Source organism: Apus apus, chromosome 5 (assembly GCF_020740795.1).
Source record: "Apus apus isolate bApuApu2 chromosome 5, bApuApu2.pri.cur, whole genome shotgun sequence".
Classification (NCBI taxonomy): domain Eukaryota; kingdom Metazoa; phylum Chordata; class Aves; order Apodiformes; family Apodidae; genus Apus; species Apus apus.
In genome coordinates, this window is record NC_067286.1 from 1808841 (window position 1) to 1821116 (window position 12276).

Here is a 12276-nt window from a genome sequence, read left to right on the forward strand (position 1 = left end):
CACTCAGTTTTACATTATAAAGAGAAAATGAGAACAGACCACACCACACCTGCCTAGAGCCTGGACCTTCCTCAGAAGCACCCAAGGCTAGAAATTTTGGATTTAAAAAATTACAGTATGAAGAGAATCCTGAATCCCAAGGAAGGTACCATTTCATTTATGTGGGTTTAGGTTTTTTTGGGTCTCCTGCAAAACTGCTGTGACTTCATAGGAACCACGGCATTGCCCTCTATTTATTTCTTACTTCTGAGGACTCTCACCTCCTGGTTGGGTAGCAGAGCCTCTCTGAACATCACAGATCTGTAGATTTGGCTCTACAAGACTTATATTTCAGTGGGGTTAATTCTGTGAACAGCAGGTTTAGGGACTCCTGATTTACAGCCAAGCTTGGTGTTGATAGGTGGTGGTGGTGGTGGTATTCTCCACCCCCAAGTCTTGTAATTTCTGTCTGTTGGTGACCTGTAGATTCATGACCTGAACAATGAGATGACAGCCTGGAGTGCACATGGGAACCTCTGCAAACAACCACACACCAACTACATGAGCTAAATTAACTGGAGATAAATAACATTTCCTTCGTCTGCCTTTTCTTTGATCTGCTGCTGTTCCAAGCCAGAGATGCCTTTAGTGAAGAAAGAGCCATGAGTTCAGGCTTGACCCAGAAAATTCCAAAGAGCAAGGGCAGCCTGAGGTTTTTTGGTAGTGATGAGGTTGTTAGGAGGTAGCTTGTGGAGAGCTTGCAGGCCCTGGAGCTGGCTGCTGGTTTCACAGCAGTGTTCAGGTTGTCTCCATGCCTTGAAGGCAGGAATTACAGTTACAGGAGATGTTAGCAACCACATTTAATAGCAGCTTTAAATGCTCCTTCACAGCTTTACCTTTGGGTGCTGGATGGCAGGATGAAGCCCCACAGAATGGTAAACACAGGCTTTCCTGGTGTTTAATGACTGGTTAAAGGATTACAGGATGCTGAAAGTGCTGCAATTTCCTCAGAAGACCAGGGAATATGTGGTGCTGAAGAGCTGCCCACAGCTTTCCTCTGGTTCATCTTAGAATCATAGAATGGTTTGGGCTGGAGGGACCTTAAAGACCATCTAGATCCAACGCCCTGCATGGGCAGGGACACCTCCCACCAGCCCAGGCTGCTCCAAGCCCCATCCAACCTGCCCTTCAACACTGCCAGGGATGGAGCAGCCACAGCTTCCCTGGGCAGCCTGGGCCAGGGTCTCACCACCCTGACAGGGAAGAATTTCCTCCTCATGTCTAATCTAATCTTTTGGCCAATCCCCACATCAGCTCAGCAGCATGGCTGTAAGTTAACAACTCCTAGTACTCTGGGAAGCTGCTCACTTGATGGTCCTTTCTGTCATTTTAACATCTGATATACCTGAATAACAGATAATCTTCTCAGTGGAGCAATCTTCAGTCCTCATGAGTTCATCAGACCTCCCAAAGGCAACTCAGGAAGGACAAGAAGGAACAGGCCTTTTATTCAAGGGTGTGCCCATGTGTCAGGTGTGACTGTGGAGGAGGAGGGAGCTATGGAAAGGGTGTGTTTGGGCAAGAGGAGCCAACCAGCCCTAGAAGCACAGGGAGTGGCTTGGAGAGGGACTGTATAACGGGCAGGCTGAGATGGATCAGTCTATTTCTGGAGACACTGCTGCAAAGCTGAGGCCAGTCAAGCTGAGTGCACAGCTGCCAGCACGGATGACTCCACGGACTGGCTCCACGGCCAAGGAGACAGGACCCGTTTCAGCTTTCCCACAGCTTCTCACCTGGGAAGAGATCAGGCTCCACAATGGCCGTGGCCAAGGGCAGCAGCAGTGGCTGGTGATCGACAGGAAGGTTTATGATGTCAGCCAGTTCTCCAAAAGACACCCTGGAGGCAGCCGGGTTCTGAAACACTACGCGGGGCAAGATGCTACGGTAAGGTCTGGGAGAAGACTGGGGGGCAAGTGGTGCCATCGGCAGGGTAGGATGGCACGGTGGGACACCAGGGGCTTGTGGTAGTTGGCACTGACCAGGTAGTTGGCATTGACCAGGTAGTTGGCACTGCCCACACTTCTGGTGACCCTCAAGGTCAGAGTCACCTGCTGCACAACAACTTGTGAAGCTGCGTTTCGGCTCGTTACACCTTGCAATGTCCATCTGGGTCATCTTGCACATGGAATGACCAGGCAAGCTGTCCCTCCAGGGGCCTGGAAATTGCTTCTGGGTTAGCAGGGAGAAAGGGAAGAGGGTTGGAAGCTGAATGCTCAGTGTGTGTTTTTACTTTCCCAGCATAACATGGATGTGATCAGTGACAAGCGAATTATCAGCAAAGATAGATGAGATGGACATGAAGGAGGAAACATCCACACATAAAGTAATTTGGGAGGGAGTGAAGCCAGAGAAGAGGCCACTTGAGTGACAAAGTCACTCAAGAGAGTCTTGAGCAAAAAGGCTCCTTCAAAGAAGGGGGAAAAGATATAAAAAGTCAGGGAAAACGACTGAGAAAGCAACAAAATGACAATTGGCTGCAGGAGAGGAGGAAAAATTCTACAAATAATCACTATTTGAAAACGTGGGGTTTTTTTCCCTAGCTTCCTGCAAAATTGTTAGAAGGTTTATCTGAAATACTTGGTTGCTTGTTGACAGAAATAATGATTGTATGCAGAGTGACTGCTGAAAGTAGGTCCTGTGTTTCTGAATAGTCAGACATGTGATATGTGCCTCAGGAACATGGGATTAAGGCATAAACTTGTGATGTGGGAGACCCAGATTTAATTTGTGTCATGACAAGACGGTCTGATATCAAGGAAATTGCTCAGCCTGTCCAGTTCCTCAGGTTTGGGTTAATAAAATGGGACAGGACTTCCTGACTCATGGCCCAGAATGGTTCAGCTCAGTTCTTAAATGCATTTTCTTGCTTTCACCTTGTTGGAAACTGAGGCAGAAAAACACCTAGTGTTCCCAAATGAACTAAAACAAGGCTTTGGAGTCTTTGTGGGCCACCAACACCACCAGCTCTCTCACCAACCTCTTCCCTTCCTAGTAATTCTGCTCCAGTAAACCCCCTGTGCATGCTGACTCTCTGTGGTCTGCTCTCAGGAGGGTTTAGGCATGCTTGAAAGTCTTTTCTTTTACATGAAAACTGCTTTTTTTGACTTGAGGATCTGAAATCCACCCTCTCAGCTGATGTTTTGTGCCTTGTGTAATGATTTTACTGCAGCCACAGAGACAAACACTGAGGTTGCTCCTCTTAACTACACAAGACCAACCCCAGAATTGATCTGGTTGGAAAAGACCTTGAAGATCTTCGAGTCCCAGCACACCAAGGGCAGCCCAGGGATCCCTGTAGCCTGGTGCCACCTCCTGCAGTTTCCATTCCTGGGCTGCAATGGAAGGAGTCAAGGGATTCAGGATGCTTGGCAGGATCTGTCCCCAAGCTACGTCCTCCCAGCTTCTGCAGCCACCCCTGCAGAGGCTTGGATTTGATTTATTATTGTGCTTTAAAGGCCCCCAGGGGTTTGAGCAGCAGTGAATTTGTCTGGTCTGACTGAGTTCGAAAAACAACCTTTGATCTTCCTTGTGTTTGTTATTACAATAATCTTACAGCCTGTTTTCCCTCATTAAGCCTCATTAATACTTTGGCACATTTTAAACCTACTTCCTGCAAATCCCATTCTTGTCTTGTGAAAACAGTGACTACATTTTCCATCATTTTTTTCCTCAGTGCTACCCAGGGGGTTTTTAAACTCTTTAACTTGCTACCTCCTTTCCAAGGCAGTCTTCTAATACAAAAGCTGTTCCAGAACTCTGGTTTTCTTTGCTTTGGGGTTGTTTGGGTTTGTTGTTTTTTTTTGCTACAGGTGTTTAGGTTACATCTCTTTGAAGACAGAAGGACCAGAACTCCACACAGTAGTCAGGGTTGTGGCTACACTCTGGATTTAATCTTCTGTCTGCTCTGGATTTTTATTGTGTGACTCTGTGTCATTCTTTTTTTTTTGCTTCTAAAATGTTCATAGATTCTGAGAAATACAAAGTTCTACAGAAAAACAGGACTGGAAAGTGACTCAAGAGATCATCTGGTGGATGACTTTGCCTCAAGCCAGGTTCCAGGGTTTTTTCCAAATTACTTTTGACTGCTCCAGAGCTCATAACTGTATCTATCTGGTGGGGATTCTTTTCTTCCAGAGCTCATAATTATATAGATGTGGTGAGAATGATCTACTTCTGTGTGGATTACTTTGTAAATGCAGGCAATATGCCTGGCAGAACATGACACTGATGTCAAATGTTGGAGATGAGGTGTGTTGCAGATGAGAGCTCTGAAAGTTAATGTCTCCTACAAGGTGATAATCAGGGCCTAGAGAGCAGGGAGGAGACAGGAGAGGCTGCAGGACTGCAAGGCTTGCAGTTCTGTGATAAAAATCTGTGCTACTGGTAGAGTGGATGGGAAATTCTGCTTGAAAGGATTCTGGCTCCTGTTTCCAAGCTGCAGTAAGATACTTACAGCTTAGGTCAGTTTTGGTGTTCCTGGCAAGAGGGAGCTACATAAAAAATGTCTAAAAACTGTAGGATGAGAGGCACAGAATCATGATGGAGAGTTTTCCTCAGTCCTTTGGGTCTGGACAGAGTTAGTCGCTGGGACAAAGGGCCACTAGGGAACTGTGGAAGGGTCACCTGGCCACAAAGTCACCTTGCTCTGACTTCCTCTGGGCTAAAGTACTCAGGGATAGACTGTCTGTACACAGAGGCTCGGGAGGAATGCCAGGGACTTGATTTTTGTGTGTCATGATCATCCACCTTGACCTTCAGAGCCCAAATCAGCAAGTTCCTGGATGCTCAGACTCTGAGGATTTTGTTGTATCTGCTGGTTTTGGAAGACAAAAGAATATGTTCAACCTCTTTACTTTCCTGCTGGAAAATTCACTGAGGCCATGAGCCAAGGAAGAGTTTTGCTTTATCTGGACTTTCAACTTTCAACCCACAGCTGATAAATGATTTTGAAACTGGTATTTCCAACGGCTCTTGGGCAGACCTTTTGTGCCACCAGTGTTACCCAGCTTCCCCAAACATCAATCAGTCTGAAATCTTACTGGAAGGGATGCCCACCTAGTCCTGCTGGGTGGGGACCTTCAGCATGTATCCCCTTTGGCCCAAGCATAACGAAGACAGGACTTTAAAGACATCATCCTGAGCATGGCAGAGGCACCCAGCGAAGGCACTGGCATCTTCCTCTTCTCCTGGGACTCATCCATAGGGCAGGGCTGCTGGCTGGAGCCTCCTGGGGAAGGACTGTGCTGAAACAAGCAGATGAAAGACCGTGTTTCCCTCCGCAAGGAGTTTTTCATCAAACACTTTCAGGTTTATTGCCAGCCTCGCCCAGGTACATTTATGAAATCTGGTTTCTTGAAACTTCTCCAGCTTCCCTGGGCCAAGCTCCAGCTGGTGGCACAGAACTACAGGGAGCAACCAAATGGGACTAAAATCCTAAAGCCTCTGGACCGAGGAAACTGGATTATGTGCTGTATCAAAGACCTGGGAAAACTAGAGGCTCAGCACCTGGTATTTAGTCACTTAACCCTTTCTTTCCCTCCCCCCATCCCTTTTTTTTGTCTTTCTCAGGATGCCTTCATTGCATTTCACAGTGATAAGTCTCTGGTGAAAAAATACTTGAAGTCTCTGCTGATTGGGGAGTTGGCACCAGATCAGCCCAGCTTTGAGTCGAATAAGGAAGTGAGTGTCCCAGAATCCAGTGGTGGGTGGGAATGGCTGGGGATTCAGCATGGGAGGAGAGGGAAAACCAAGGAGGCAGGAGAAACCATGTCTGAGGCACCATGCCTGCTGCTGGGCCCTGGGGGGGCTGGTGGGGCAGTAGCATGGAAACATGCATGGTCCCAGCATCACTGCATCCCCACTGGGGTTTGAGGGATGAGCCCCAGAGCTCCACACTCTTCTCAGAGGAAAACCAAGACCTGTTGATCTCAGGCTCGTTTTTTTGCACAGACTCCCCTCAGACAGCCTTGCTCCTCTGCATTCCAGGGCTGCTCCAGGCTTCCTGGCTCAGCTGGGTTCCTTTTTCAAAGCAGACAGTGCATTAATACTCACTTCACCCACAGAAATGCCTTTTGGAGGATTTTCGGGAGCTGCGCTGCACTGTTGAGAAGATGGGACTTCTCAGGCCAAATTCCCTCTTTTTCTTCCTGATTTTCCTTCACTTCCTGGTACTGGATGCTGCATCTTGGCTCGTGGTCTGGTACTTCGGGATATCCTTAGTGCCCTTCGTGGTTGGCATGGTGTTGTTCACCACTGCTCAGGTAAAGTGCTGGCAGCTGTTTGACACTGCAGACGTGTTTGGTCCTTCCAGATGGAGAGGATTAATGGAATGTTGGTGTCTTGGGCGTGCTTTGTTGCCTCTTCTTAGATCCTGGCATCTGGCTCAGGACCACAAGCACGTTCTGCACCACAATTTTTGGTGCCTCCAGCAAATCTGAGTTTACTGCCAAGCTGCTCACTAGGGTTGGTGGGCTGTTGTGGACCTGGCAGCTCCACAAAATGGGATGAGCTGATCTAATCACCCCAGCAAAAGAAGGACTATTTCATTGCCTACTCTACTTTTGGCTCCATGTTCCTTCTGTTTTCTGCCTGATGGCTCTTGTGTTTGTTGGGTCATTTGTGAGTGGATTGCACCCACTAACCCTGAATAGTCTTCTGCTGGTTTGGAAAGCTGAAGCACAGAAAGGCACGACACACATCAGGGTTGATGTAGGGAAGGAAGGAACAGGACCTTGTGGCCCTTAGGTGGGAGAAATTGGGGGGTGAGGGGAGGAAGAAAGAATGATTTTCTTCATAGCACTGAAACCTTAGGTTTGCTCAGACATCCATGGAACAAGTGCAAAGCAATTCATTACTTAATCTGTTCTACTTGCCTAGTATCCAATAATTTGGAAGTTCTTGTATTTTCTAGCTGGTTCCTTGGGAAATGTATATTTGCAGTGGGGGCAAAAGAGTTCCATGCTGTAAGTGTCACATGAATTGTAACGATGCTTTGCTGCTTTCCCTTCAGCTGCTCCAACAAAGTCAGTACCTGGTGTTGAGCAGCTTTAGTGGACAGTAGCCTGAAAAGGAAGTTCTCAGCATTGAGCAGGTGGGACAGCAGGTTCCTTCCCCAAGCCAGAAGGAAGATGTACTCGTGCCATGAAGTTACAGAGACTCCTGAGGCCAATTGATGCAACGCTGCTGTGACTCCGTTCCCTCAGTGATCCTTTTGTCTTCCAGATCCAGATGGGCTGGTTCCAGCACGATCTGGGGCACTGCTCTGTCTTAAGGAAGACTAAATGGAACCGATTTATGCAGATTGTTGTGATAAATGTTCTGAAGGTAATTGCCTCATGGTGGGAATATTCTCTGGGGCTAGTCTGGACTAAGCAACGAAGGGGAGTGTCGCTATGTTCAGGGAAGGGTAGTACAGGTGTTAATCACAGGTGGATAAAAAGTGATGCAATTGATTTATTTTTTATTTTAGCTAGACTCCCTGGTCTTCTCTTTTTCCTGCAGGGGTTGCCAGCCAGCTGGTGGAACCACCTGCACAACCAGCACCATGCCAAACCCAACTGCTTCCGCAAGGACCCCGACCTCAACATGCACCCTTTCCTCTTCTGCCTGGGAAAGACCCTCTCCAAGGAGGTGAGCATGGGGGTGGCTGGAGCAGCAAAGACTTCATGGACAGAAAGCTATGGAGTGAGGTATAATCATAACCCAGTTTGTGCCTGGCTGCATAAACTCATGGGAGTTTCCAAAGTGGTCCTAGGGCTGAGAGTCTCAGGAGAGTTAAGACGATGCTGAGGCACCAACTCCTGAGAAGTCAGGTCTTAAATTCAGTGCTGAAGTTCTCTGAAGAGCTGGGTAAGCACCTTGGAGGCAGCCCAAAGGATGAGTCAGTCCACTTGCGTTGGTGAGATGTTCTTTGATAGTGATAGTGATAGCAGGTGGTGAATCAGATGCTCCTTCTGGGACCTTTTGGCTGTAGGAGGTGTTTAGCACCTAAATCCTTCAGCACCAGAACAACTGCTATGCACGAAACACAAAAATAGCAAATCATTTCTTAATCATGAAAGCTATGGCTTTCCTAAAAATAAAGCCCATGGACAGACCCTGTCCCTGCACCCCTGAGATTTCTGGTGACGTCAGAATGGGCAAAGTCTCTTTTGCCTCTTCTTTCTCTGACAATTCTCTTTACTCATGGCCTCTTTGCTGGACAACCAGCCTCTTAAAATAATGTCTCAGTCTCTTTTAGCTGGGAAGAAGCAGAGAAATTACAGCTCTCCAAGGCATGTGGAAAGTTCCAGCTCTGCTGTCTCAGAAAGGCTCCTGTAAAGAGAATTTATGGGAAATACTTATTCATAGAAAACTAGTAGCTGCAAGTGGGAAGGGGTTTGTCTGTGAAAGATGCCCCCATGGTTCTGAATTAGCCCCACTAGAGTGAGCTGGTTTTGCTGGGTTGCCTTTGATGGAAGGGAAGGAAGGAAACTAGTTGTCATGTCTTCCTGGTTGCTAACAGAAAAGAGTCAAGCACCCCATGGGTGGGCAAAAGGGTTTTCAGGGGCTTCATTGAGCCCAGTTCATTTGTTCTGTTTCTGTTTTGATCCAGTGAAGAAATCTTTGAGGTGCTGAAGGGTGGGGTTTTTTTGTCAGTAATAGTTTGCTTTACCTCCTGATTATTTTGTCCTTTGAAGTGCAAAATTTGCTGATGATGTTAAAAACCTTCTTGTGCAAACAGTGAAAATAACACTGTGAGGCATTAAACTTACCTGTTCTTTTTGGTAATATTTCACCTCTTGGGTCTTCAGGTACTTGAAGGCAAAATATTCAACAACAAAGGCAGATGCCTTTAGAGAGTATTTACTGCTTTGAACTTGTGGCCATTTTAGGAGAGCTTGTGTAATTTCTGGGCACTATCTCCTCTCTGACTCAGGAATTTGGGCTGTCTGCATCCTGTCTTATCTAATAAGGAAATTCAGGTGTAGCTTTCACAGCAAACACATCCTGCATTTGTCACCCATCAAGGTTCTGGTCTTGGTTTTCACCTTACCAACCTGTCCCTCCCTGAGCACCCGTGGTCTTTGCACTCTGTGGGGTGAATGGGTGGAATTGGTTAGGTGGGACTTTCATCACCATCACTGGAAACTTCCTCTACAACATTCAAATTGTTTGGGAGCATTTTTGAGCATTTGTGTGTCCTGCCCTGAGTTTTGGAGCTCTCCTAAAACTAATGGCTCTGTTCTGGCATGAGTGTAATGCTGGTATCTGGATGCAGAGCCTGAAATGAAACTTGTGTCTCTCCAGTGCTCTGGAGGTTTTAGCACCTGCTTCTCAAGAAGAGGGGTTGGATTAGAGAGAAGAGGTGGTTGTTGATGTGTTCATCAGCCAGAAGTAAGAAATAGCTTTATGAAGGGTCTCGGGTCTTCAACTGCCCCATCACAATGTTGTTTCATTTTCCAGCTTGGAAGAAAGAAGAAAAAGTTCATGCCTTACAATTATCAGCATAAATATTTCATCTGTGAGTACCCCTGTCCACCTAAAAACCAGGAGTGCATCTCCTCCCCCAGAGAAAGGTTCTAAAGATACTCCCACTGAAATCTTAGATTTAGGAAGCTTCCTCCACAATGAAGAAGGTTCACATGAGGAGGAGTTGCCCTTAAGTCTGTGTTGGGGTTATGTGATGTTGGGTACCAGGTGAGGGTGAACCAAGTGTGAGAAAGAAAAGGATGGGGAAGAAATGAAGAAGATGAACAGAAGAAGAGATGATGTGGGCACATGAGTAGTTAGTGTGAATGAAAGCAACTTTTTTTATTCCACTGCAAAGAAGAAGCTTTTGAGGGAACTGTTGCCCAACCCCCAATATTATATGTGTATATTATAAATTTTATATATATATCTAGACATAATATATATACATGTCTCTCTGTTTTCCTTTTTCCCCTCCAGTTTTGGCCCCACTTGCAATTATACCCTTCTTCCAGGTGACTATATTCTACTTTTCCATCAAGAGGAAGAACTGGTTGGTAAGCACAACTTCCATGGGCTAGAAGATAAAATGTCACCACTCTGTGCCTGTATTAACCTTCACCTCAGGTTCTTCTGGGAGTTGCAGATCAAAAAGGGCTGATTCCAGACTTGCTGCAGCAGGAATGGGTCCAGGGAAAAATTTTTAGAAGAGGGTTTTTAGCCTCTTAGCAGCTGAATGGAAGTGAACAGGAAACTATTTTTCATCTGCAGTTCAAGCAAAGGGGAGAGGAGGGAGTGGAGGGACTTCTTCCACAAGGGCTTGTTTTCATCTTGGTTTTTTGTTATTTATTATTATTTTATTTAGTTGTTTGGCTTTTTTTTTTTTTCTCTTACAGGACCTCTTCTTGATTGTGCTTTTCAACATCCGAGTCTGTCTCATGTATGTTCCTCTGATGGGATTTAACAATTTCATGGTGTACTACTGGGTGTCCAGGTAACACACGTGGCTAATGTTTTTCATCAATATCAAAGGTTCAGTGAAAAAGAAATGAAAACTGGTTGTACTTGCTGCAGTTTTCTCAGAAATAGTCAGCCAAGAAGGAACAGCATCACCTGGGGAGGGCTGTGGTGGTTGCTCAGGGACATCTGCAGCTACAGATGGAGAAACTCAAGATTAAACTCAAGCTCAGAAGAGACCCCAAAATTTAGGAGGCAAAGGGATGGAATAGAAAATCCTGAATTATGCCAAAGTGTTCTTGTACTCAGGATTAGGAAAGGGTTTTCATGGTCAATTTGGATGTGGTTAGAGATATGACAAGTGTTCCTGTGTTTATCTGTCCAGGTACCTAGAGAGTAACTGGTTTATTTGGGTGACACAGATGAATCACATTCCAATGGACATTGATTATGACCAGAACAAGGACTGGGTGTCAACTCAGGTGAGAATTTCCTAACTTCTGGAAGAGTGGGACTGCAGACCTGAATTATAGGACACAGACAACATTGGTCTCTTAGCTTTAATGCCATGGTAAAGAGGTTTGTCCTTGCTGTTCAATAAACAGGCACACATTTCAGTAGTAGTCAAAATAGTTAAAACTTCAGTTAGAAAACAGGACATCTAGATTTTTAAAAAAATTCCTATTTTTTTCACTCAAAAATGTTGACACATTTTTCACAACACTTTTCCTTTCCTATTATGACAAAGTACTGGTGGCATAACAGTCAGTTTCTCCTTTTAGGCCAACTGAAGTGAGGCAAAGTGGGACAGGATACCTTTATTTTTTTACCCCACAGGTTATAGGTTGACTGCAGATAAGGTGAATCTGACAAGATTTGGGTCTGATTAGAATGAATATGGAAATACACCTTTCCTCACACCTCTACTGCCTCCAGCAGTATAATCCCATATAGTGGGTTCCCAGTTTTTCCTTCTATTAAGGGAAAAAGACCCACCCTGGTATTCATCTGACCAAACCTGGATGTCTACATCTGAACACCTGCTACACTCACTGGAGAGAAAGACCCACCTCCAGAGCATGGTTCATCTTGCTCTAAAATAGACATCTAAACCAAGTCAGATGGTTGGCACGATGAAAATTGACTCTAAAGTGACTCTCCATTGACTCTAAAGCGATGAGCTCAGATGCAGGTTTCAAACTAGAGGGGTCCAAAGGAGGTGAGATGAAGCTTGGGTACACAAAGGGTTGTACTCATCCTTTTGCACTCGTCCTGGCCAGAGGAGGCCAGAAGAATGTTTTTTGTTTCTTCATTGGGCATCTTCTCCTTCCACCCGAGTGAAAGGTGTGAGGGGAGCCTCTTAAAAGAATCACAGCTGGGGCTGTGTGCTTGCCAGGGAAGAAGTTGCTCTTCCTGAGCAGCTGAATTAACTTATATCCCCAAAACTCCTTTCAATCTAGACTTCATTGAATTCTTCAGGGCAACAGTACCTGTAACCCCTGACACTGACTTGCCTTTCATGCTAGACAAGGGTGGGTGACGATTGCTGGGGTTCAATTATCAGACCTGTAGAAAAGAAAAAGCTAAATCAGGTATTTCTTTGGTCTTTTTGCCTCCCAGCTCCACGCAACGTGCAACGTGGAACAGTCCCTGTTCAACGACTGGTTCACTGGGCACCTGAACTTCCAGATTGAGCACCAGTGAGTACGATTCTGGGGAGAAGAGTGGGAATAATGTGGGGCCCTTACAAGGGAGAAAGGCCAGGAAGTCTCACATGAAACCATCTCACGGAAACCCTTTGCTCTCCTGCTGGGGTGGAGGGAAGGGAAA

General features: G+C 46.0%; 1 protein-coding gene across 4 annotated transcripts in view; it reads left to right on the forward strand.

Annotated features, from left to right (window-relative positions):
* The first annotated feature begins 1359 nt into the window (after window positions 1–1359).
* The window catches only part of LOC127385217 (acyl-CoA (8-3)-desaturase-like), a 33065-nt gene continuing 22148 nt past the window's right edge, over window positions 1360–12276 (forward strand). For all 4 annotated transcript variants that reach the window (XR_007889621.1, XR_007889620.1, XR_007889622.1 and 1 more), the window contains exons 1-10: window positions 1360–1923; window positions 5608–5718; window positions 6102–6299; window positions 7261–7362; window positions 7540–7668; window positions 9484–9541; window positions 9970–10046; window positions 10386–10483; window positions 10832–10928; window positions 12067–12146. Coding sequence is in view for 1 of the 4 variants with exons in the window: in XM_051620802.1 (XP_051476762.1) it covers window positions 1630–1923; window positions 5608–5718; window positions 6102–6299; window positions 7261–7362; window positions 7540–7668; window positions 9484–9541; window positions 9970–10046; window positions 10386–10483; window positions 10832–10928; window positions 12067–12146 (1244 nt within the window). In the remaining 3 variants the exon portion in view is untranslated. The remainder of the gene's footprint in view (window positions 1924–5607; window positions 5719–6101; window positions 6300–7260; window positions 7363–7539; window positions 7669–9483; window positions 9542–9969; window positions 10047–10385; window positions 10484–10831; window positions 10929–12066; window positions 12147–12276) is intronic.